Source organism: Globicephala melas, chromosome 7, assembly GCF_963455315.2.
Source record: "Globicephala melas chromosome 7, mGloMel1.2, whole genome shotgun sequence".
NCBI lineage: Eukaryota > Metazoa > Chordata > Mammalia > Artiodactyla > Delphinidae > Globicephala > Globicephala melas.
Window position 1 is genome coordinate 26,749,667 of NC_083320.1, and position 26,791 is coordinate 26,776,457.

General features: G+C 38.8%; 1 protein-coding gene across 11 annotated transcripts in view; it reads right to left on the reverse strand.

The window, feature by feature from the left end:
* Window positions 1-143: 143 nt before the first annotated feature.
* UNC80 (unc-80 homolog, NALCN channel complex subunit) overlaps window positions 144-26,791 on the reverse strand; it is a 243,086-nt gene continuing 216,438 nt past the window's right edge. For 9 of the 11 annotated variants that reach the window (XM_060301889.1, XM_060301888.1, XM_030853245.2 and 6 more), the window contains exons 56-64: window positions 23,622-23,806; window positions 22,849-23,014; window positions 21,314-21,493; window positions 16,867-17,005; window positions 14,331-14,387; window positions 7,504-7,585; window positions 6,439-6,550; window positions 5,237-5,436; window positions 144-3,960 (exon numbers count right to left, since the gene is read on the reverse strand). In XM_060301889.1, the coding sequence (XP_060157872.1) occupies window positions 3,694-3,960; window positions 5,237-5,436; window positions 6,439-6,550; window positions 7,504-7,585; window positions 14,331-14,387; window positions 16,867-17,005; window positions 21,314-21,493; window positions 22,849-23,014; window positions 23,622-23,806 (1,388 nt within the window). In that variant the 3' untranslated portion in view covers window positions 144-3,693. The remainder of the gene's footprint in view (window positions 3,961-5,236; window positions 5,437-6,438; window positions 6,551-7,503; window positions 7,586-14,330; window positions 14,388-16,866; window positions 17,006-21,313; window positions 21,494-22,848; window positions 23,015-23,621; window positions 23,807-26,791) is intronic. The other 2 variants (XM_030853253.2, XM_060301887.1) reach the window with 1 other exon arrangement.

The window sequence follows — 26,791 nt, forward strand, 5'->3', positions numbered from 1 at the left end:
TGTTGAGGAGAGATATCAAGGCGAGCTCCAGGGATCCAAAACAAAAGCACACGCCAGGGATCTAAAATGAACACTTTCCTGAATGAGTTAACCTATTCCCTATGTTGAAAAATGAGAAACAAAACTCAATCAGGCATCTTAAATGTTTTTAGATTTATTTTATTATATGTGCATATTCAAACACAGAAGTCTTATCTTTCATAAATATCTTTCATAAACATTTCAGTATTTATTCATATGCATTTTTTCCATGCTCTTTGGTCATTCAGTATTCATAACAAACTTTATAGTCATCTGAGGGACGTTGGCTGTGTAGTCAATCTTTTGTTTTTACCTATAAAATGGCTAATAAAGGATTTTCATCCTGCAGTCACAGTGACTTTTGAAAAATACGGAGGTACATTGATCTGTAATCCTAAATAATCCTAAAATAACATAAGAAAATTTGTCTTAAGTTTTTCCAGATACATTCTGCCCTAAACTTGTTTTTATTCTCCTGAGTGTCAAACCAAACTTTGTTTCTGAAATGCTGCAGTTAGGACCCACTGAAGTAAATGAGGAGGTGGGACTTTCTATTCACTGCCAAGACAAGGCCGTGGAATTGGAAGTGTGAGGTCACAGGGCAACAGCATGACTCGGTGTGATAGCAGCAAATTCCGGAGACTATTAGTCTCATGTACAACTTGAGGAAGGATATTTAACTTCTATTTTGGACTGTCATTCTATTTATGACCCTTTCTTCCTTGTAGGTCCCTATATACACTCTATTCCTGTCTCAGATACTCTCAGAGCTGGACAGCAGACTGGAGAATGTTTCTCATTGACTAGAGGGACAGATAACTAAAGAAGGAGGAGATATCATCCTGCCTAAGGTACTCTTGGAGGCTTGAAATAGCAAATCAGTTACTTCCAGCCTACTCAACAGGCCCTAGTCAGACCCCGAAATGCCACAGATTTTTTTTTCCTCCAGCATTGCTATGCCCATTTATGCCTTTTGACACCGTAGTTCTCAGTGCCTTGCCCCAATGCACTCAACAACTCAGTTTCCTTTTTGGAAAAAAACAACTTATCTAATAGAATTACAGAAAGCAGCAAACACTGAAAAATGAAAGTAAAATGTTTTGCTGTATAAAATGCTGTATCCAGAATTTGAACTGCTTTAATTGAATCTGAGTAAATCTACACCCACTATTGTGGGTGATACATGCTTATTCTAAGGTCTCTCAAAAGTTAATTTCAGAAAGAATCATAGCTTAATAAATGATCTATTACCAATACTATATTTATCATGTAATAATTAACTTTTAGTCATATACTCAATAATATTTTGAATTACAAAATATTGTTACTTATCTTGAACTTTTTCTAATCTTGCTCGACTTTTTTTTGTTTTTATAAATAATTATTCCTTCAAACTCCAGGTAACAGTATTCCTGAGAATACATCTTGTGACAATCTTATGCACATACATATAGATATTTTATCAATTACACATAAACATTTAACACATTACATTCAACACGTTTAAGGGCACCTTAAATGGAACAGATGTACACATCTGCAAAATCTCCATAGTCCCAGTATGAAAACATTCCCACTCTATAAGGCCCTGTTTGTCAGAGTGGAGGCTTTTTTGCAAGGTACAACATTACTTAGCTTATTGAAAAAGTTTCCAGTAGACTTCCATAACACTAGAGTGAAGGAATCAGGGTAAAAGGCAGACAGGCCAGCATAGTCATGTTCAAAACATCCCAATACTTTTTAAATATATATATAAAGGTATATAGGATTCTGGTCAGATATTTAACAATCTTCTTTGACCCTTTTACTTTTTAAATATTTGATACGATTATACATAGAGAATTTGAGTCAAGAATCAAGAAACTGGAACAAAACACGCACATACATAGAGACTCATATAGCACAGACACTTGTAATTACCAAACATAAGGCCTCTAACACTAAGGGAGCAGCATAATTTTTAACAGGCGAAATATATCAGCTTAGAAAGAATCATAAAACCACTTATATATGTATATTTCTGCATTTGAGAATTCAGCATTAAGTGTAAATGTCCTGAAAATATTGTAAAACATAGATGAGGCCATTTACCACCTCTGCTTTCTGAAGTTTTAGATTTGAGATTTTTAGTTTTGTACTTTAACTCACAGATATCTTTCATTCTATTAGTGAATGAGACCAAAACCCCAAATTATATTTGAAAGTATATATCACATTAAAAGCAATGCCTGTTTAATAAGCAATTCTAAGAGAAAAATAAGTTTCCTTTGTGATTTGGGTGGGTTTAGTAGGTCTCCTTTATATATACATATACCATATTATAGCCAATGTAGTCAAAGTTTAAGCGTACAGAATGGGTTCCAAATTCATTGCAATGTAATCACAGTCTAAACTTTAGCTTGAGGACAAGAAAACACACACACTCCCTCACCACCATACCAATTTACATATATATATATATATATATGAGTTTTTATACACTTAGAAGTTATGTAACAGTTTTGTAATGTAAACTGTTAAAGTTTTGAAATTTAATCTTGAACTACATGATGCCAAGCCCTGCTATAGGATCAATAACACACTAGATATAGCCTCACAAGCCAAGTTTTATACTTTTCTTCAAGTAACTGAACTTCAAGTTAAAGTAAAATATACAAGCTCTGTCTATAGAGAACCATAAACTTAATATCTAAAGGATATGAATATTGTTAACATTGAGAAAGAGTTATTTCATTGAACCAATTCTAACAACACTAACCTTAATATAATATCTGAAAATATGCCATCAAGGGCAGGCACAGGACACTGTAAGGGAAAGTTAATCACATTTCCCAAAATCTCCCAATCTTGGCATTGATGTAGTCAGGACTAGACGTAGGAATACCATCTCTTTCTAGCTATTATATTTACATTTAATTTTTATTATAGTATAGGCTATTTAGGTTCTTCTTAGTTCAGAATTATGTCTGATAATTTCTAGAATATTCTCTAATGTGTTATGAAATGGAATGATCTTATGGCATTAGCATTTTGCTTTACAATATGCAATGAAAATGACAGTTAAAAAATAAATATTGAAAAATCCACAGCTCTAAAAATAGTATTTTTTCTTCTTCTAAATGGCTGTATTGTTGATCAAAAAAAAAAAAAAAAATGGCTGCAGGCTTATTTGCTATCAAGTTTCCCCAAACTAATATTTTCCTTATTGATTACTTTTATATAAATTGCTACTTGTACAGCCACCTGATTTAATGATTTTGAAATTAGAAAAATAAACATTTGCATGAGATGTATAATGTAACCTCAAAAAATTGCTTTCTCTTTTTAGAACACATTATTTGTTAATATTCCTAGGTAAGCAGCTCTGTAACAGTATACATTTTCAACTGCTCAAGGCTTCTTGAATCATAAACAATGTGCAGTGAAATGGCTTTTTCCCTTTATTCCTCCCTAGATTTTATGGTCTTCACACAACCAAACCATCTTAGCCATTGACTTTTAAAAGATGTTTATGAAACAATATGCACATCGACAGCAAAATCCACTGGGATTTGTGCTACCCATTGAGTGTAAAGTGCTATGTTTTCATCTTTTCCAAGCACGTTTTCAACTTTTAGCAAAGTGATCCCTTCCACATCTTGTCTACACCTACAACTCTTAAAAGGTTCAGAATTAAACATGAGACTCATCTAGGTCTACCTCAGTCTCCCCTAGCTCAGTGGGAGTAAAAGGGAACTGACTGGACAGGAGGGGGTTCTCCATGCCATTTTCCTCACTGATGTGAAGGACAGTGTCTCCATGCTGTAGGAGGATGGATGTCTCAAGGCCTGTGAAGTCATCAGGGTCTGAGAGTTGAGTAGAGAGGGGGCTATGTGCTGTAGCACCTTGTATTTCTGTGTCCTCCTCCTTTTCTCCTTCTTCAGCTGGGAGGCTTTCACCCTGTGACCAAAAGGATCATAACATCATGGAAAGGTAGGATGTGTACTAGGGAAAAGGATCAAAGAATGTTTGTTGTACAGCTGTAACTGGACAAGGAATCCCAAGGGTGGACCCAGTCTTAGCCTTTGGTATACGTGAGACCTCAGATAGGCCCTTCCAACTTTCTAAGCCTCAGTTTTCTAACCTGTTGCATGAGCATAATATTTTGCCCCACTTATCCTGTAGACTGTGAGGATAAAAATGAGACAATGGTATTACAATGCTTTTTGCTTTTACATCTTCATTGGAGTATAATTGCTTTACAATGGTGTGTTAGTTTCTGCTTTTTAACCATTAAAGACTTTACAAACATATATAGTATATTGCCCCTTAGCTTTCTTTAAACACCACATGAGAAGAACGTGGGACCCATGGGAATTTAATGATAAAAATCAAAAGCAGGGAAAAAGGGACTTCTCTGGTAGCGCAGTGGTTAAGAATCCGCCTGCCAATGCAGGGAACATGGGTTCGAGCCCTGGTCCAGAAAGATCCCACATGCCGCGGAGCAACTAAACCCGTGTGCCACAACTACTGAGCCTGCTCTCTAGAGCCTATGAACCACAACTACTGAGCATGTGTGCCACAACTACTGAAGCCCATGCACGCCTAGAGCCCATGCTCCACAACAAGAGAAGCCACCGCAATGAGAAACCCGCACACCGCAATGAAGAGTAGCCCCCGCTCACCGCAACTAGGGAAAGCCCACACAGCAACAAAAGACCCAACACAACCAAAAATAAATAAGATAAATAAATTAAAAAAAAAAAGCAGGGAAAAAATTAAAACAACAAGAAAATATCAAACAACGACGAAAAAGATCAAAACAACGACGAAAAAGATCAAAACAAAAGTTCCTCTCACAGGATTCAGAAGGTTCTATATTTAAAGGTTTCATCTAAATTGGTAAGTTTATTTATATATATTTTTTGAATTGAACTGTCAATCATGTATCATATACTGGATTTCAATGTTTATTTTAACTATGAAATATTTCTTCTTAGAGTTTTCATAACAGAGTATGAAGATTTCTCTTATGCCTTCTTAAGTAGATGTATTCTTGGCCATATACTTTACAGTTTTTTGTTTTTTTTTTTTTCATGATGACAGGACCAGTGTCTGTCTAACAAAACATTACAGACCCAGACTTAAGTTATATGGATTACATCTGCATATCCCAATGGTTCCCAGACAGAAGTATGCAAGGAGCAAGACTTGCCTGTTTCTCCAGTGCCCTCACCTGCTTGGGAGACAGGCTGTGAAGGTCAGCAACAACAATGGCGGGGGAAGACGTGAGCACTGGTTTGTCCATTCCGTCTGGTTTCCTGGATGGGGCTGGGCCGCAGCCCTGTGGCTGGCCTGTGGCAGGAAGCATGTCTGTTGGGGCACCGGCTGGCTCTGCCTGAGCCTCAATGAAGGTCACAGATCGTTTCTGATCCGCTGTAGGTCAGAAGTAGAGCAGTAAATAGAATAGGAGGAAAGTAGGTTGGCAGTGCTTAATAATTCGTTTTAACAAGTGTCTCCTGACTTGACTTTTCTTGGTAAAGACATTGCTGGTTTATCAGTAAATGAGAGCAGATTAGACTATTATGTATATGTATTGATTTCACCTTCTTACAAAGACTAGGACTTGGGTATAAAAATCATTATTGCATAAAATAGCCTTTTCAGGGACTTCCCTGGTGGCGCAGCGGTCAAGAATCCGCCTGCCAACGTAGGGGACATGGGTTCGAGCCCTGGTCCGGGAAGATCCCACATGCCGTGAAGCAACTAAGCCCATGCGCCACAACTACTGAGCCCGCGTGCCACAACTACTGAAGCCCACACGCCTAGGGCCCGTGCTCCGCAACAAGAGAAGCCACTGCAATGAGAAGCCTGCGCACCGCAAGGAAGGGTAGCCCCCGCTCGCCGCAACTAGAGAAAGCCTGTGTGTAGCAACGAAGACTCAATACAGCCAAAAATAAATAGTATAAATAAAAAATTAATTTATTAAAAAAAATTTTTAATAGCCTTTTCACATAAATAGTTTTTACATAAAAACAAAATTGGCATAGATCATTAAGTGAACTTGGTCATTGCTATAACAGCTGCCAACAAGATTTAAAAGTCCCTATTATTCATCATTTCTTTGTCTTCAGTAAGACACATGACAAACCCAGTTCCTGGCTTGGGTAAATGAAACACAACCTTCTATCAACAAATTTCATAGCATTTGTGGTTTACCTTGGACTGTTCCATTTCCTAGGTGCATGAGGGGAGGGATGGAATTGGGAAAGGTGAGCGAAAAAAAGGCACTCAAGTCTCCTGGGAAATTTCGTCCCTTTTCCTAGTGGCTCCCCAAAGGTGTGCTTATCTGCATGAGCTCAGTCTCTGCAGGCCTTCCTGGCTGTGTGGCAGGGCAACGTGTCAATGTGTAGCCAGAAGGGACACAGGAGGCCTCACCAGATGGCTTCGTTTTAGGTTGAATGCTCCTGCGGGTGGTTGACAGCCGAGCCCCGTGGCGGTTTCTGGGTTCAGTCTGAGTCTTCTGACGTGACAGTAGAGGACGTCTTAGCTAAAGAGAACAGGCAGAAGAAAACTGGCAAGAAGGGTCTAACTGCCTGGGAGGAAAGACTGAGCTCAGAGGATTCTGACTATGGTTTGTTCCCTTCTTGGTGGGTCTCTGTGGAGTCTTATGGTTGTTCCTTAACATTCATAGCCAATAAAATAAACTTCTTTCTGCATATTTAAATACAAGTACGCGTTTGATTCTGGCATCCCCTTAGCCGCTTCTATCTTACGATTATGACTCCTTTATATATCCTAAGAACATTAACAGAATTTGAAATAGTCACAGTGAGAATATCAGTGACTTTAAGGATACAAAACTAACAACGATTGCTTACCAATCAGCCTTTGCTCATCTAAAAGCTGTAGCTGACCATATGCTAACTCTCAAGGGGAGGTTGATGAAAAACACCTCAGGCACTGGGAAAATGTCTGGTCTCCAAATCAGTGCTGGGACGCTCCCATCAAAGAAACAGCGCAAAGCCTCATTTGGATTTTTATTTAGACAGTAACTTAAAGAAACCCCACCTAGGGAAATGTATAAAGATGATCTTTCCTTCGATTTCAGTTTTAAATTGAATTATTAATCTTGAAACGAGGCAGAAAGGATGGCTGTCTCTGCCTCTCTACAGAAACAGGCCTTAAATCAACCTTCTAACGAATCTTCCATTGTCAGTAGTTTGGCTGGCAAAGGTTTCTGGATAGGGAGCAAATAAAAATATAGGCCCACTTATTTTACCAAGTGATCAGCTTTGCTAATAAGAAGATTCGGAGCTAAAAAGAGAAGAAGCCCCAAACTCTCCGCTTGCCCAAGCACTTACCATGCTTTAAAGTTGTTCTGTACTGCTCATTTCAGGTGGGGAGAAGGTAACATATAATCTTAACATACATGGGCATTAAAAACTGAGTAGACCTTGCATTTCGCAGGATGACTCTCCTGCCCTTCCAGGGTCTGCTTACCTGCCTCAGGCCCCTCTTCCTCCCCAGCGGCTGCTGAGTGTGGAGGTTCTGCTGGCCAGGTTCACTCTGCACACTTGCCACCCTGTTGAGAGCATCAGCAGTGTTAGTGTGCCCTGGAGCAAGCACACAAGACCATTGTCTGGTGGGTGTTAGTCAAAATCACTTACAGGATACAAGTCACTTCAAAGATACCGTTATCTTTGAAGGAAGGTTGGGAAAGAATCCCCGGGATGGGAGTTTTCAAAGGTTTAGGAGGGAAGACGAGGCCTTGTAGCCCCAAGCTGCCAAAATTGAGATTCTGTTTTCAATCACTGAGGCCGGATCTATCATTCAGCAAAGCATCACACCCCTGGTTTGGAAGCCACCAAAAGGCTTAAGATGTTGTACACTAATCTCAATTTTTTTTTCAAGGGTAAGGAGAAAGGTGGTGACGAACAAACATGTACAACTCTATCACATGGATGGGAACACCTTTTAAAATTTTTCAATTTAAATGAAAATAAGATGAACGAATATCAAACACATCAGACACAGAATCCATTTGGGTGAAGGGTCACATTCAACACATGTTTGCAGCCTGAAGTCTCTCTGACTGAGTAAACGAACAGTCGCATAGATAGACAATTAAATGTCTTGTAAAACTGATTTTAGATTTAAAAGGCTGGCAAAGTAATTAAGCTGTCATTACAACTTAGAAGTTTAATATCGAACAGCTGCACCCAAACATAATACACAATTTACAAAAGCAACAACCTGCTCCCCCCAAATTTACTGTGTGTGTGTCTTTTATATATGCAAAAATGACTGCTGGCAGTGGTTCCTATTTTAGTGTTGGGTGAAGCTGAAAAAACTGTCATGGACGCATGATCATTTTTCATTCTGCATGCATGTATAATAGGAATGTATAATGGGAGTGGAGGTGGAAAAAAAGAAATGTATCGTGCCCCAGAGAACACTGTAATCCTGTAGATGATGCCAATGTGATTATTTGGTTAATGGGTAATTAATTTCTGCTTTGCCTTTGCAAAAGGAGAGTCATCTGCAAAGAGTTTTGACAGTAAAATATTCCACAGAGGAATGCAGCGTCAGCAACTGTCCATGAGAAGGAAAGACTGTATGCATTCATTGCTATTTTAAAAAAATGAGCTACCTAAATACAGTCTCCGTGCAGGTGGCAGGATGGACAATCAGACGTTTCCCCTGTTCTATTAACAACTAGTTAATCATCACATGGTTGACACAGTCACGTGTCATTTTTTAAAAGTCTTACTCATATTTCCACGAGAAGAGAACCAATGATTCCCAAATGGAGTTTATCATAGTTCTTCTGAAATAAGCATGTAATTATATTGTAATTAGACCATTTGGGATACACAATACAAAATTCCATAAAGAGTTTTAAAAACAGACTTTTTTAAAACTTTCTTGTTCTCCTGAATATCAAGTTCAAAAGATCAATGTACATTATTTTTATACATATATGGCCTTGTACCATAGATGATCTTTCTATGAAGATGGAAAATTACCCCAAAGGAACAGTGCAATAAATTCTGAGAAGCAATCCAGACTAAGTTGCTGGCATGTTTGAAATGACATCTCCTGATTAATTATACATTTTAACGTGTCTTAAATTGGAAAGAGTATTCAATTACCATAGGCACAAAAGTAGAAACAAGTTTCTCCCAAATACCAAGCAAAGCTTTCACTGGAATGGATTCTTCATTGACATCTAAATGTTACCTCAGTTCCCTTGGCCGTAAAGGGAGGTTAATACTTACCACCTACCTCCCATTAAGGTAGAGAAAAGAAGTTAGTTGATGTAAAATGATTTGAATATGAAAAGTGATGTAACATAGTATGCTTCCTTGTTTTACACTTGTAATGAATTTATTGCTTCTAGACCACTAGAAGGAAGTAGGTAATAAAATGTCTTAAAAATATTTGGGCAGAGAAAATGAAATAGAGGCAGTCCGCTTGTCTCATTTTATTCAGTAATCTGAGATTGTGAGGGAAAAAATGGTGCAAGAAAAGAAATACACGTTGCTCAGGGAGTGTTAAATGTCAAAACAATGGTAATTTCATCATGATTATTCCAAGGAAGGATCAAAAGCATCAAAATTTTCTCTATGGATAGAGAGGCTTATATCTAAGAAATGGATCAAGTTTATAGCTTTAGTAATTAGCTGTTCTATGTAAATGATATAGTATTTCATCAATGGAATGCACATATAAATGATTAAATTATAGGATGTGTCCTTGGAAATACAGCTCAGTTAATATATACATATATATATTCTCCCTGAGAATGTGATGCTAACATGTTTATATTTGGAACATCAAAGTCTGGCTTAACTGCATGAAGAGGATATGTTAATAATAAACAGACAGAGAAATTAATAACTGAAGTTACTTATGCAGAAGAAGTAAGTTCCGGTCTATATCAAATTAGAGTTGCATATAAAAAGTGGTCTCAATTTACTTTCTCCCCATGTCATGTAGTATTTCCGTCACATGTAGGATTTGTGGTGTGTGGACCATCAGGTGTGCAATGTAACATCAACCAGAAGACCATGGTGTTTGCCTGAAGCATCTCTCTGGGGAAAACTGATTCCCTAAAAATTTTAATCTTGGGAATTTGAGAATGGCTGATTTCCAGTGTTTTGCCAAATAAAAAGGCAAAACCATAAGTATAAAAGCAAATAAAACTTTCTAAATGGAAGTTAAAATCATCCTTTGTATTTTTGAGTCACTAAACAACATTACTATGGCAAACGATCTGGATTTTAGAGAAGTAAATATACTTGGGTCTTGGCAGAACTGATGTGACTCAACCTTCTGCAAAAACCAAAAACACCTTCCTCAAAATGCAAGGAAGTAATTTACAAGCTAGGGAAATTTAGACAACGTTAGAAGACAATTCTGGCACAAATGACCTCTTTTCTTTCAGCATGAAGACTTGGATTGGAGTGTATAAACACATATGTATCTCCTAATGGAATATATAACTAGTGGTATTTCTTAAAGGACAGGGGAACAAAGGGCCATTCAGTAATACAACAAAAATTTATATCACTCATCTCAAAGTACAAAAAAGTGTATTTCAATCTAGAAATAGATTTCATAAATAAAAATTTTAAGTAGAAGTACTGGGTGAGATTAGTATAGAGAAAATGAATTTGTATTTTCATTGCTTTTATCTGTACCTTTAGTTTCAATTTTAATATGGTTAGAGAAATCTGTAGGGAGAGTACAAAGCACACAGCGTAGCCATTTTCCCTGAGTGCTTGCCTTGTGATGGAATGCATAAAGCCAGCACTGAAGGAGCCATAAAGCATTTATAGAGGACAGAGACATAAACAGTGGACAAAATCCTCCTCTTCCCTTTCCCAGTAAAAGATTATTGTTTAAAATTTACGTAGCCTCCACAACATCCAAGAAAATATATATATATTATTTTTATTTTTTTTTGCGGTACGTGGGCCTCTCACTGTTGTGGCTTCTCCCGTTGCGGAGCACAGGCTCCGGACGCGCAGGCTCAGCGGCCATGGCTCACGGGCCCAGCCGCTCCGCGGCATGTGGGATCTTCCCGGACCGGGGCACGAACCCGTGTCCCCTGCATCGGCAGGCGGACTCTCAACCACTGCGCCACCAGGGAAGCCCTAGGAAGATATATTTTAAATGCCACAGAATTTAGAGATTAGAGACTAGAATCAGATAAAAAGGGGGAATAATCTGGATCTCAGTTATCCTATAAGAACTGATTTAGCATTGGCAAAGTACACTTCTCTGGGTATCACAACACACATTTTCTTAGCTATTAATTCTCAGCTACATAAAAAGTTTGTTTTCATCTTTTCTTTGTAATTTGGGAGTACTTGCCAAGTTTGCATACTTTGAAAATGTGGATGATTATGAGATGGATAGGTTATTTTTATTTTGTTTCACCCAGACTGTATATCTTGTTCAAACTTGAGCCACATTCTTATTTTCCACTGCAATTAAAATTACCCTTACAGAATCAAATAGCGTTGTAATCTTTTTTTTTAAGCTATATTTGGTTGTCAGTTCCTGTCTTTCAAAATGTTCTAACGTGTCCAAACCAAATTTAACTCTCAAGTATAAACTTCTAGGCCTAAGTGCTTGAATAACTTTTTGTATGTCTATATTCTTCTGGAGAGAAAATATGGTCCATGGTGTGTGTACTTGTGGGTGGGTACAGGGAGGGAAGAACTACAATGAAGTTTCTGTACTTCCAAGAGCAACACTCTTAAAGAAGAGAATTCTTCCATGAAATATTATTGCAGTTTACTAATTTCCAAAAGACAAAATTTTTTTCTCAGCATAGTGATTCTAACAGGCTTATACTTCTTGCCATGAATCTTTATAAGAAACCAGCTAGCACAGGTTCAAGAAAAATCCTAGAAGAAATTTTCTAAAGGTCTGCAAAATTTTTATTGGTTTCCACCTATTCATCAGGTTATACTATTATCCTGGTCTCTTCCTCATTTAGCCCTCAGACCAACTTGTCCATTTTGCCTAAAACAAGTGCTCTTTCAAAAGCCAATCCCCAGAAAGTTTATCAAAATGTGGGGTTGTGAGGAGGAACGGGGTTTATTACTTTCCGTTAGGCATGCTTGCTTACTGATATTCTTTAAGCTTTGGAGTCAGGTTTTCCTTAGGATTACTCGGGGTGTCTTTTAGGTCCTGAGTGCTCAGGTATGTGCTAAATGTAACTTACATTGTTAATGTCTTACTGCTTCTTTAGGATTTTAAGAGTCTGCAGCACAAAGAAGTTTCATGCCAAAAATAAGAAAGTCTGGAAACCAAATATAAGAAATCTATATCCTATTTTATAAACCCACCTCTTAGTAATGCCCAAAGTTCCTCTCCTCCAAAGAGAACTTGGTGACATGATGGAATTCAAGAGGTATGATTTGCAGTGTATGGCAAAGGTGGACGTGCTACGGCTGTTGGAATGCCTCTGCATTTACAGAATTATTTAGAATCCAAAGTGAGTGCCTCATTTTCTGGTTTCTTAATGACCACAAATGAATCCAGGTGACTGACGCCCAGAACTAAAACACACCAGTTACAGGAGTAACAGATCAACAACAGATGATCTAAAACAGTCATCAGTGTTCTCTCATGAGCGACTAATTCAACTGTAGATAAAACCTACAGTTTTGGCTCTGAACCACCCTCAGATAGCAAGAACTTTGGGTTTATTCCTATCAACACTGGACCCAGAGCAGATTGGATTGGTTTAGACAACTCCAGATCAGTCATTTGAACCCTTAAGCCTGCCAGAGAGGGCCAAGTCCTTGGGAGAATTTATAAAAATCAACTCAAACTCCTGCCTTCTCTCACCAACCCCAACTAGCATTTTACTCAGCAAGAATAGAATTTGGCCTACTTAGAAAAGGCCCGGGACAAAGTCAGCCCAATGGAAGTCTGCTTTAATACTTTCTACTCTCAACAGGACATTGAAATCATCTTCCTAACTAGGTTCTCCTGTCTTGTATGTAATATTCAGCATTAAACAAATGAATGCTTTGAAACCAGTGGTCACAGTGCTAGGCTTGGTTCAGAGCTCTTCCAACACTGTGAACAATGAAGGGAAACCTCCCTAAGGACTGCTGCATTCTTCCTCATCCCCAAAGCTCTCGGTAATGGAATTAAGCCTGCACTCTGCAGCACTTCCACATTTACCACCAATAAGAGACTGACCTGTCCAGGCAGGGGCTCGCAAACACAAATGAATGTCATGAATTACGGGGCCAGTTAAAAAAAAGATACACCAGATGATGGAATAAATTTCCCATTTTCAACTGTGGAAGAAAATGTGAAATCTGAACAAGATGCAAAGAAAACAAAGGACAACCTTTCACAGGAACGGCCTCTCAACATTTCCTTGTCTTTGTGATAAAGCAATAAACACGGATGCAACTCACTGTATAATGCAAACCTGAAAGGGAATATTTTATCTTGAGACGGAACAAAGGCACTCTTAACAAGAACAAGAAGCATTACCCCTAATGAGGATTAGTTGAGAGGTGTGAATCAACAGCACAGAATTAGGAATGTTTGCCGTGGTTTAACTGAGTGTTAAAGGTGCAGTCCCCCTTTCTGAAGCTTTAAACCAATAGCTAAGCCATTACATTGTTCACATCGTAAGACTTCTCTCACCAAGAAATGTCTGTGTCTGATATTTCATGGCAAATTTGGTGGTCATCTTCGTGGTGGGATAGACATTCTTTATGTAAGTGTTGTTTGAACAAGCTGCTATAATAGCCTGTCATGCTGCATGCATCAAAGAGAGGGAATTACATAAATCGTACTGACATTGGTATTCTTATTATAGCATCACTGTTTTCTTATCATCCACGGTATTAGCTGAAAGACCTGTCTGGACTGAGGCTTCCTAATGATGGGGAGTTGTATGAAAAGGCTTCTGAAAAAAATGTTTCTTAAGGAATATCAGCAGGGGAGAAAATGATTAGGTGGGATAAATTTAACGTTTTGCATATCAAACTCCTGAGACAGTCCATGGGATAAGCCCCTAGGAGAACTCCAGGAAGTTTTTTTTTTTTTTTAAAGTTAACGTTTTAGGCCATCTCTGATTGAGCTCTGAAGCTGAAAATAAAGGAGGCTACACCTTTGACTTCAAAGGTCTATGAGCAACAACTATGAGCAACTATGAGCAACAAAGGGCAAGGAATGGAAATCGATGTCAAGACGGGGCGAGAGGAGACAGAGAGACAGAGGAGACAGGGAACAGCTCGTTTCCCAGCACAGACACCAATACACAGGTAGCGTTGACACTGTACCTAGAGAGGCTGCCCTCGGCGGCCAGGCCCTGGGAGTCATCGAGGACATTAGGTTCACTGCAGGAGGGGTAGGGAGATGAAGCATTTAGGGAAAGAAAATGCAAACAAATAAAAGAAAAAGAAAAAAAGCATGCACTTTTCTGCTTCCAAGGACCAAAAATAAATAAATAAATTTAACAGAACCAGGAAGGAAAAGGAGACAGTCAACCATTTCACCTTGTGCTGGGTTTGTCAAGACCTAGGACTCAAGGCAATGGGGAGGAGGGGCTTTGGGTGGATACGACTCTCAGAGGAGTGAGTGATCTATTTATTGGTCAAGAGTTGGGACTTAAAACGAGCTCCGAATGGACACGGGAGCTCTGGAACGCACTGCAGAACGAATCTGTAGAGGACAAAACTATCATTCCTTTGGTAACCATCTGGCTGCGTGGTTATGATTTTTCACCTATCATATGTACAGATGTTTCATCGATTAGGATCCTGCTTCTTTCTTGTGTCTTATGACATGATCACACAGAAACCACTTACCATGAACTGCCACAACCCAACTCTTGGAACTGATGCCATTAAGAAAAGCAAAGAAAGAACCCGACTTCACCTGCTAATTTTGCAGTGAAAATGCAAGTAAACAAATGGAAGGAAGATAACCCTGGAAAATTCACATGGAACTCGCATTTACGTCCTCACTCCATCCTCTAGTGACTGAATTGTAAATGTCAAAAGAAGAAACCTGTCAGGTTGGTGAAAGAATAATTAGTTTATCGATTTATTTGGATCACACTGATTTGGGAATTTGTGAACAGAAACTGTGTTATACTTTCTCTCCCTTTCCTTCAGTGCCTGGCACTGAGCTAAGTACTCACGAGGCACTCAATAAATAGTTGTTAAAATGGATGGAATTAAACAATTTAGAAAATTGGAGTGCCCGCCTCTAGAGAACTGCTGTTCACCTAATTGTACACTGTAAAAATAGCAACCATCCCCAGAAAGAGGCTTTCTCTCACACACAGAGACATAATTACCTTCCCTAGCCCAGAGGGTTTAACTATATTATTTTTCTGGATTTCTAGTGTATCCGTAACAGAACAAATTTTCTCCCCAGAAATGAGATAACTCCTTAATGGATATGTACAAAGGGAATTGATGGCCTAGTTATTTTAGGTAAATAACCAAAAAACTCTTTACTTAAAATTCCCTAATTTAGACTTTTAGACAGACTGCTAGATAGTCTTCGTTTATTCTTGATAAAAGTTTGCACTTTTCTAGCAATTAAACATAAATAACCACTTACCAGTATTAACTGCTTGTATGGCTTTACATCTTTTTTTGGATATTCTATAGTTTGGCTCTGATTTTGTTCATATATTTTATTTATAAGACTTCCTTTTCAAAGAGAAATTACCAAATGGTAGGTAAAGCAATCTCTTACAATGACAGTAATCCTTATATACTAGCAATTTTTGTAATAACTCAGTAGTACATAAATAATGCTTTCTTTTTAAGTATGCAATTTACTTATTAATCTTTTATCATTTCCCCCTATTTTTTCAATATTCTCCAAAGTTTGGCTTTATTTCACAAATTTTATTTCATCTGTACAGTTCAGGAATGATTTGCTAAAGGATATAGATCTAGGGTAATTATTTCTGCACGTAAACTAATTTTATCTGATCATTAGAATGTGCCCTGATTGTTCTTATTCTCCGTGTATAAGTTATACCACAATGACTCTATAGGTAATAAGAATAAACAACAAACTAGATAAAAAACACATAAGACTGATTCTTTTAAAGAATTCAGTTTCTGAAGTAAAAATACTGCCTCTGAAGTAGATAATGTTTTATTTCTTATGTCAGATCATTTCCTATATAACCATATATATGGTAAACTATATATATAAAGTTTTAAATCTATATTCTTAGAGGGCAGAGAACACCAAAGAAAATGTTTTAAAGAGTTTAGCTATGGAAACATAAAACTCTCTAGGTAGAGAAGTTACCTTAAAGACCAACTTTAGCTAACCTCTCATTTCACAGAGGAGAAAACAGTGGGCTCCTGTTAAATGACCTGCCCAACATCACACATAGTGGCATAGGTCTTCTTCTGCTTGGTTAAGCATCACTACCTCCAACTAAATACTGACGATACACCAGAAGTCTAAACTACCACATATATCAAGCTAGTCCTATACACTTGCCAGGTACTCATTATTAGCTTAGCTGATGTTATAGCTGAAATACAAGAATGTCATCTGAAAGAAGACCATGAAAGAAGACCATATATCTGTTTATAGAAAAATTTTAAGGAGAAACAATGTTTGGATCAGAAATTGAGATCCCTTCTACTGGCCTGGCTTAGAAAACTCTCCGCAAGTTGTTGCCTGTGCAACCCTCGTTGAAAAGTTGTTTGAATGGTCTACTTAACAACATTGATTGTTTGCTTCTCTTTAGTCCTTTTTTAGAATAACAGGAGTGAGTTTTCAGAATTTCTACCTTTGCCCCCAAAGGCAGAGTATAACATATCCATGGCTCTTTACCTTTGGCTGGGTAACATGCCCACCTCAGCCTGAGGTGCAGACATGCTGGAGACATGGCTGGAGAACCGCCTCCTTCCAATGGCACTCAGGAGGTAAGCTTCTTGTTCACTTACCACACTGGGCATGCTGACAGAGTCATCTGAAAGGGCCAGAGAAGGGAGTGTTAGGCAACTGTGATGTGGACCAGAAAACCCAGACCATCTTTGTACTTGGGCTCCATCCTTGGCTTGTATGCAAACTTAGGGCAGTATCTAAAGCTAAATTATCATCCATCCCTTTGTACAGATTCAAAACTAAGACCTTTGGGGCCTTAAGAAACATCTTCACTATTTTTATAAAACCAGAGACTTTAACAGCTGAGCCTCTAGGGTTACTGAACAGTGTCATTTTGAGAATACGAACAGAACTTTGAGTTAAAGTGACTGGTTACTTCATTTGGGTGAGGGAAACAGCTTCAGTAAAACTTCATGAATGTATCTCCATCTTGAAAAAAAAAAAAAAGACCTTTGGGGGCTTGGTTTTTAATCTGCACAAAGGGATGAAGGATAATTCTTCCCATCTACAAATCTCCCACCCTCAAACAGCCTTCATGAAATATATGTAAACTTCTTGTCCATTTCTACAAGTAGGTTATTTGTAAAAATCAAGGGGCATCTGCAAATTAAAGATTTCAGAAAAGCTGGACTATAATTTTTAAACATTCCAGAAATAGTTCAGTAAGGGACCTTGTTATTGAACAAATCAAGCATTTTTGAAATTCAAACACTACATTCAGTACATTTCATGAGTTTTAGACTGCTGAGGGAAAGACTATTTCAGGTAATTTTTGGAAAAATATTTAAAAACCTATAAAGTTCAGAAACAAGTGCTTATTTTAACCTAAATTTAAAGTTTGAAGCAGTCTTGCTTTCTCCATAGAAGCTGAAATTAATGTATTCAAATCCATATGAAAATTAACTTTAGCACAATAATTTGTGACAAGGAGACCTCATTCTCAGTGAGCAAATATTGTTTGTAACTGAACAGAAAACACATCTTGACTGACATAGAATTTTGGTGAACTTATGCTACCATGTAAGATTGTCTGACATCATTTATTTAAAATATCCCAAGTGGTCATATTTCTAGTGAAATTTATTTCAAACCAAAGAGGTGAATACGAAAAGTGCTAAAAATTTTAATTTGCTATATAACTGACTTGAAGTTGATTCTTGTTATAGAACGGTATTTCCTTTTTAGATGTGTTCATAGAGAAGAGAATAATCAAATGTGTCCTAAAAACATGAAAAAAATGTGGTAGGGTAGATTGAGCTATTTCTACTAAGACCTTTCTGAAATTCCATTGACTTTTTTCTCTCTTATCCAAACTCATATATCACTTAACACTTACTCCTTCAATATTTGTTTGGTGATTAATCATGTGCTGTGTCATTCACTCTTTTTTTTTTTAAAGACTTTTTTGATGTGGATCATTTTTAAAGTCTTTATTGAATTTGTTACAATATTGCTTCTGTTTTATGTTTTGGTTTTTTTGGCCGTGAGGCATGTGGGATCTTAGCTCCCCGACCAGGGATTGAACCCACATCCCCTGCATTGGAAGGCGAAGTCTTAACCACTGGACCACCAGGGAAGTCCCTCATTTACACTTTTGTTAAGTGTTCTTTATCAAAAATGTCTGTCATCTCCTCTACAAGACTATATCTAAGATTTTAGAGAGCAGAGAATATATCTTTCTCATACTTTCTTATTCCTCATCTTGTTCCTGCTAATACAGGTTTGATGACTGAATGGAAAAAATGTTTAATTCAAAGGTGTCAACCCTCTAGCTTTCATACCCCACCTTATAAATTAATACACACCCACATCACAATCACACCACATTGTGTGTTAGCAACCCTGCTGTCATTGGATGGTTGTGATGTTTGAGAGCAGAGATATTAGCAAAAACTTGCATACTTGTAAGTGTATGAGTGTTGGCCTTTGGTCATTGCTATCTCTGTTTATGTCTTCTCTACTTTTCTTCTCTACTTCCTTCCTACTGGCTTGGTCATCCTCTAATTCATAAGGTTACTTGCAAAATATATTTAGCTTTATTGAAGAGAGGTTGTTATCGTTTGCCATATTTAAAAATTTTCTGGGAGAGACTACTTCAACCATTAAAGAAAAATAGATATTACTTTGAGTTCTGGACTATTACTAGGACTTATATTGACTATGCGAACTGCTGATCCTTATCTCTCTCATTATTTTTTTTTCATCAAGGTCTTTCATGATTTCCCTAATTATAATTTTAGGATTATTTCCATGAGCAATGATTTCAAAACAAATATGTCTGTAGGTCTGGTGCAGAACAGTATGATTATCACTTTGTTATTTACTTAACCCTGAAACTAAATCTGGAAATATTACTGAGGTGTGCTTTTTAAAAAAATTTTTTTAAATTAATTAAATTTTAATTTTGGCTGCCCTGGGTCTTTGTTGCTGCGCACCGGTTTTTCTCTAGTTGCGGCGAGCGGGGGCTACTCTTTGTTGCGATTCACAGGCTTCTCATCGGGTGGCTTCTCTTGTTGCAGAGCACAGGCTCTAGGCATGTGGGCTTCAGTAGTTGTGGCACTTGGGCTCAGTAGTTGTGGTTCGCAGGCTCTAGAGTGCAGGCTCAGTAGTTGTGGCACACGGGCTTAGTTGCTCGGCGGCATGTGGGATCTTCCAGGACCAGGGCTCGAACCCGTGTCCCCTGCACTGGCAGGCAGATTCTTAACCACTGCACCACCAGGGAAGTCCACTGATGCGTGCTTTGACAGAGCAGTTATTTCTTTCCTTCTCCTACACATCCAACTGTAGTAGGGTATTAAAATACTTTCATTCATCTTAATTAAAATTCTAACCTCAACTCTATTTAATTTAGTTCAGAGTGCAGCTTTGTAAAAAAAATTATTTATTTTTGGCTGCGTTGGGTCTTCATTGCTGCACACGGGTTTTTTCTGGTTGCCGTGAGCAGGGGTTACTTTTGTTGCAGTGTGCGCGCTTCTCCTTGCAGTGGCTTCTCTTGTTGCGGAGCACGGGCTCTAGGCACACGGGGTTCGGTAGTTGCAGCACGTAGGCTCGGTAGTTGTGGCTCGCGGGCTCTAGAGCACAGGCTCAGTTGTTGTGGCACACGGGCTTAGTTGCTCCACGGCATGTGAGATTTTCCCCAACCTGGGCTCGAACCTGTGTCCCCTGCATTGGCAGGCGGATTCTTAACCACTGCGCCACCAGGGAAGTCCCAGAGTGCAGCTTTTTGTTGTTGTTTGGTACAGAGGTGCTCTGAGTGAAGATCTAGATTTTGTTTTCATAAGGCATTGACAGTACACTTTGCTCTAAATGTTGTATCAGAGTGTCTTTGAAACACAACTGGAAAATAATCGATACAGTTAAAAAAACATTAAATGACAGGGGTATTTATGAAACCTTTCAACTTTTACTTTTTAAAACTATTATGCATATATATGGAAGCGTGTTCTTAACTGGATTTTCCCTCATTTCACCAAATCTTTAGAAGCTCCTGGCTGCCTCCGTTACTGGGGACGCTCTTAACTCAAATTGGGTTGTATGCCCTCGAGACAGTCTGCTGCTTTACACTCTAGATAATATAGCTGGCTGGTCTTTTCTGAGTCATAAGCATATGCAGTGCTCACTTTTCCTTGCCCAATCGGGTCATGTAAGTACTGACTGACCTTCTAAGCAAGATGGCCAGGAGAAAGGGGAATAAACACTCCCCTTCGTTACTTAACCACAATTTAAATGAGTTAGTGAAAAGGTTGAATACATAAGCTCAAAGAAAACTTAGGGGTCACTAAAGATTTACTTTTTGTAAGACAGGAATAAAGACACAGACCTACTAGAGAATGGACTTGAGGATATGGGGAGGGGGAAGTGTAAGCTGTGACAAAGCGAGAGAGAGGCATGGACATACATACACTACCAAACGTAAGGTAGATAGCTAGTGGGAAGCAGCCGCATAGCACAGGGAGATCAGCTCGGTGCTTTGTGACCACCTAGAGGGGTGGGATAGGGAGGGTGGGAGGGAGGGAGATGCAAGAGGGAAGAGATATGGGGACATATGTATATGTATAACTGATTCACCTTGTTATAAAGCAGAAACTAACACACCATTGTAAAGCAATTATACTCCAATAAAGATGTAAAAAAAAAAAAAAAGATTTACTGTTTGCCTGAACTCCTACCAAATGACCAAGGATATCAAGGAATTTATAGAAAAGCAGGCATTAGAAGTCATGGGATCAGTCACAATTCCATTTTAAATCCTTTTTGTAAAAACGACCAGAGGATCAGAACTGAGAAAGGTCAGGAAGGTAGAAATCCTTCCCAAGCCCTCATGCACATGGCCAAGCTGTGTCACACATGACCTCCCACCTCCCACCACCCCAGATTCTGCAGGGTGACCTACTTTCCTCATCTTCCTCATCAGTTCGACTCAGGGTGTCCTGTGAAGCCTGCTGGGACGGCTCACTGTCCTGCTCCCAGACTGTGCCGGTGCCTGTGTTGGAGCGTGACATGGTGGCCAGGCTCAGGCGGTAAGCAGAGGTGGAGGTACCCACGGTGCTGATGGATGTCTTCCCTTGGTAGGCTAGTGGGGTTGAGAGACCAAAGAAAATCCATGGTGAGGATCTTGAAAGAAAACAAATGCTAGCTTCAAGCTCCTCCCAGACAACTTATATTTTTTTAAGGAAAGGTCATTCAAATAGTATGTCCCAGATAGATGATCTTTAGGACAAAGTAGCAAATGGAACTGAAAATGGTGGGAAGAAAAAAAAAAAAGAGAGAATTGGCCACTGATGTACTTATAATTGAATAATTTTCTTGGGGGAGCAGAATATCTCTAACAATATAAAACGTTTTGATGTTGCTCCCTCTGTCATTGTTTTTCAGTTTTATTTTCCAAGGCTGGCAGAATGCAAATTCATTTTTTCACTGAGAAATGTACGTTACCTGACCCAAGCATATAGAAGTAATAAATACATTGTCTGAAAGGAACCTTACAACCAAAATTAGAATACATAATTAAAACTGTGTTCTTATTCCCCTTTTCTGGAGATTACAATTTATAAACCACCCCCTTGGTTCTATGTTATATTATTTTATTATAAAGCAGAACATTTGAATGGCCCTGAGTAGATTTCACCAAGATTGTATTTGTCAGTTTTTTGGTCTTTAATACATTGAGAACAACCCTAAAAGTTTTAGAAAGGAAAAAAAAGCCACATGGATGATAGTCTTCTACTTATGGGTAATGACTGCCCTCTAATGGCAGATAATGATTTATTTTCCTTCCTTGGTGACCTGCAATTAATATAATTATAAAAGTAAACAATACATTCCCAAAGAAAATCTTTTGGATAATGTAAACTAGCCTGCCGGTTTTTATTCAACCCTCTCTCCCTCCAATTTGTGAATTTTATCATCAATCATACAGACCCAGTTTTAAGTCCCCTCACTGGTGTCACTGTCTTTGTGTGTAAGTTATTTAACCTCTCTTGAGTCTCAGTTTCTTCATTCTATAAGCAGACTTTCAGTTATGCATCTTGCAGGTATTTGTGTGGATTAAATAACAGCTATGAAATAATCTATCATATAACAGACACTCAATGAATGAGTTCCCTCTTCCTTTTCAAAACGGAAATGAAGGTAAGAATTTAAATAGGTTTTTTTCCCCCCTAGCTAAATATTCAAGAAAAAGCCAAACTACTGAAATAAAGATTGAAAATAAAATATTCAGAAAAGGAATACAATGAAACTCTTATGATATCCCCCTGGATTTGTTTTGTTGTTGACAAGGATCACAGGGTCAAATCTACCAGTTGTACCGAAATGGCTACTGCATACTTGGCTCCAGAAAGAGCAGTGACCTGGAAAAAGAGGCATTCTTTGTAGGTTGTAAGTTCCATGAGTAAAACAAATGGAAAATACCCCTTGCATACTTACCTGATCCACTGTGAACTGCCTCTTTTAGAATTTTTAGTTCACTGTTGAACTCAGCAATGAGGGAGCTCTTACACAGAGGGCGTGGAATGAAACGCCGTTCCAGCTGGTCAGCGATATGTTGTCGGGCAGAAAGCTCTTCGTGGTTCTCTGCTGGTTGGGCCAGAAGCTGAAAGGAAGGCATAGATTCTCAGGTCCTCAATTTTCTCATCTGTAAAATGAGCTAATTATTGTATCTATTTCATAGTTGGTGGTGAAGCTTAAATAAGGTAACACATACAAAGTTCTTAGAACAGTGCTTAGGAAGTGCTTAATCAATATGCTGTTTTGAATCACAGCGCCCAGAAATCGAGGCACGAAAAGAATAAAAGAGCAGATGAATACTGAGGGTCTCAGAGGAAAAACATGCTTTAACTATCTCATTTTTCCCCATGTTTATTTAAAATCAGATCTCAGTCATGCCCCTGAAGACAAGAGACCATTCTTCAGATCTTTTTATCCAGGCAATCTTTGTTTCTTGGGGGGGGGGGGGTTGGTAAATGGGGAGAGGGCAAAGTTTCACTGACGTTAATTAAGCTCTTACTGTGATGGTACATCTAACATGAAATTTTATCCTCTGGGATACCTGTTTGGGCTGATTTCTCGTCAAGCATGGTATTAACACGTCCTCCTGACTAGCTATATAGCACATGCCCCGAGACTGCTGCTGTCATCCTGCCCTGCTCTGGAAAGCAGCACATTCGCGGGGCTTGTCACTTCCTGGAGGAGAAGCACACCTTGCACTGGATGAAAGGGCGCAAGAGCACGAAGATGGGGATGCGGGTCCGCACGATGAAGTCGAGGAAGTCCCACAGGGCCAGGCCGCCGACCTTCCTCAGGGCCATCTCCTTCACCTGGAGGCTCAGCCAGTACCACTGGCTGCCGAGCTGCCTCTCAAAGCAGACGAGAATCACCTTCAGCGCTTCACACCAGGAAAAGACACAAGTGAGCCTGCAGATCTGTGCTTCGGAGGAACCCTGCCCACATCCAGCTGCCCACATCCACAGCCTTTTTACGCATCTAATTTCTAAATGTCTAAACTCTCTCTATGTTTCGAAAGACTTGAGCGTACTGCTGAGTGACAGTGTTCTGACATCAAGACAGACATTTCTATGGTAAACATGCTTTGATTCTGATTAAGAGAACACATATATCTTTCTTAAGTGCATTTAACTACTATTTTGGAAAATACAGACCAAAGCTCTTCACAGAATTGAAAGGGAAATGTGGTATAAACATGATGTGTGGCTAATACTTCTAAGAGTTTTGTCATAGTGGCTTCATGGTAATACCAGCGTATTACTCACATCTGAAACTAAAACATGGGTGTTTTAAAATATTTTTCTTTTAAGCTCAGAGATAATATATTCTTGCTAATAAAAGCAAAATCAAGACCGTGCAGAAATGCATAAAGTTTAAAAAAGTAGTCCTTCCCCTTCCTACTCCCTTCCTGATTCCATCCTAAACTCTTCCCCAGAGTAACCAGTAAATCCTTCCAGAAAAGAAAACACTATCTTCCCTCCTCCACCTCTCACGATGTCTCTTGCTAAACCGTATTGGATTTCTTGAACAATATCTCTTTTCTTCCAGATTCTGGCAGCCTTGTCACAATCTACATTTTAAAATTTATTTTCAGGAATCAGATTTCCCAAACAGTGTGTCAGGACAAACCAGAATATTGTAAAAACATCAGAGATTATGGTGAGGGCTTCCTCTACCACCCGGCTCTCCCCACAGGGTCTCCCATGGGGCAGTCAAGGGAACCTGGGCCTTCTTCATCACGTCTTAAGGCCCATCTCAGCATCTAGAAGACACATAGAAATCCAATTCCCTAAAGCCCTCAGGAGTCACCTACACCTTTACCGTCTATTTAGGGCACTTCCAGGGGAAAACCAGGTCATATAACACAGAGAGAGATGTAAGATTCTTCCTTCCGCATCTACTCACCCCTATTCCTCTCCCTCATCATAACAAACATATGAACAAAAAGCAACACTCCTCTAACCCTACCCTGATCCTGGTGACATTTCTACCTGTTATGTGCCTGTTGGCCTTCTTTGGGCTTCTGCCTTTCTGCTTTCCACCTTCACCAGCAACAGCCCAACACACAAACAGGATAGCAAAGGGCTCAGGGCTTCTGGTGCTGGATGGATTCGATCTGAAATTTGGCTCTGCTACTTATTGACAGTGTGACTTTAGGTAAGTTATTCAACCTTTCTGGGGCTTAGCCTCTTCCTTCCTAAAGTGAGAATATGTACTTCTTGGAGTCGTTGTGAGGATTCAAAGTGATGATAATGTAAAGTATAGAAAACACTCGTTATTGCACACTAAATGCTCAGAATAAAGGTAAAAATAAATTTAAAATAGAGGTCCAGTAGCCTGGCCAAGTAACCAAAGGATTCACCTTCATTAAAAGCAGAAAATAGAAAAAAAAAAAACAACACCCCATCAAAAAATGGGCAGAAGATCTAAATAGACATTTCTCCAAAGAAGACATACAGATGACCAAAAGGTACATGAAAAGATGCTCAACATCGCTAATTAGCGAAATGCAAATCAAAACTACAAGGTGTCACCTCACACCAGTTGGAATGGCTATCATCAAAAAGTCTACAAATAAATGCTGGAGAGGGTGTGGAAAAAAAGGAACCCTCCTACATTGTTGGTGGGAATATTAGCTGGTACAGCCACTATGGAGAATAGTACAGAGCTTCCTTAAAAAACTAAAAATAGAGCTACCATATGATCCTGCAATCCCACTACTAGACACACATCTGGAGGAAACCATAATTCGAAAAGATACATGCACCCCAATGTTCATAGCAGGACTATTTACAATAGCCAAGACATAGAAGCAGCCTAAATGTCCATCGACAGATGAATGGGTAAAGATGAGATATATTTATACAATGGAATATTACTCAGCCATAAAGAGGATGAAATAATGCCATTTGCTGCCGCATGGATGGACCTAGAGAATATCATACTAAGTGAAGTAAGTCAGAGAAAGACAAATATCATATGATATCACTTATATGTGTGGAACCTAAAAAAATGATACAAATAAACTTATATACAAAACAGATAGACCCAAAGACATAGAAAACAAACTTATGGTTACCAGAGGGGAAGGGGGGAGGGATGAATTAGGAGTTTGGGATTAACCTATACAAATGACTATACATAAAATAGATAACAAGGAAGGACCTACTGTACAGCACAAAGAACTATACTCAATATTTCGTAATAACCTATAAGGGAAAAGAATCTGAAAAAAAAGTTATGTATGTATGTATGATTGAATAACTTTGCTACACACTTGAAACTAACACAACACTGTAAATCAACTATACTTCAATTTTTAAGAAAAGGCAGAAAGTGGAGAGAACTGAAGATAGTTACCCGTTAAGTGTTTTCTCCTATCCCTGTCTTACATGCTAAGGTCTCTTTTCCCACCATCCTCTGTACAGTCCTAAACCTCATGCAGGGCTCTGTACCAGAATCTAGATTTTATCTGAACCCTACAACCTCACGTCTCTGGCCACCATGCCCCACACGGGCAAGTCCTATGCACATGCAGCCTTGTTTCTTTTTTTCCTTTTTCATTCTCATTATCACATCATTTTCAAATACATTCCTCAGTAATGCAGTCCAAACATCCCCCCGCCACACACACACACACACACACACACACTCCAAACTCCAAGGACCTGAAGAACCTGTTTTTACCATTGTGTCTGCTTTCATCTTATACTCCCCACCAAGGTCTGCTTTGGTGAATTGAAAAATGTCAGGCAAGATTTTTTCAGCTTCCTCCTTTTGAGATTTTCTGTTGCCAGTACTCCTTAGTCTCAGTGCTGTGGCAACAGTGGTCATTTCTCCCCAGCTTAGTTCATTCTAGTCAAGG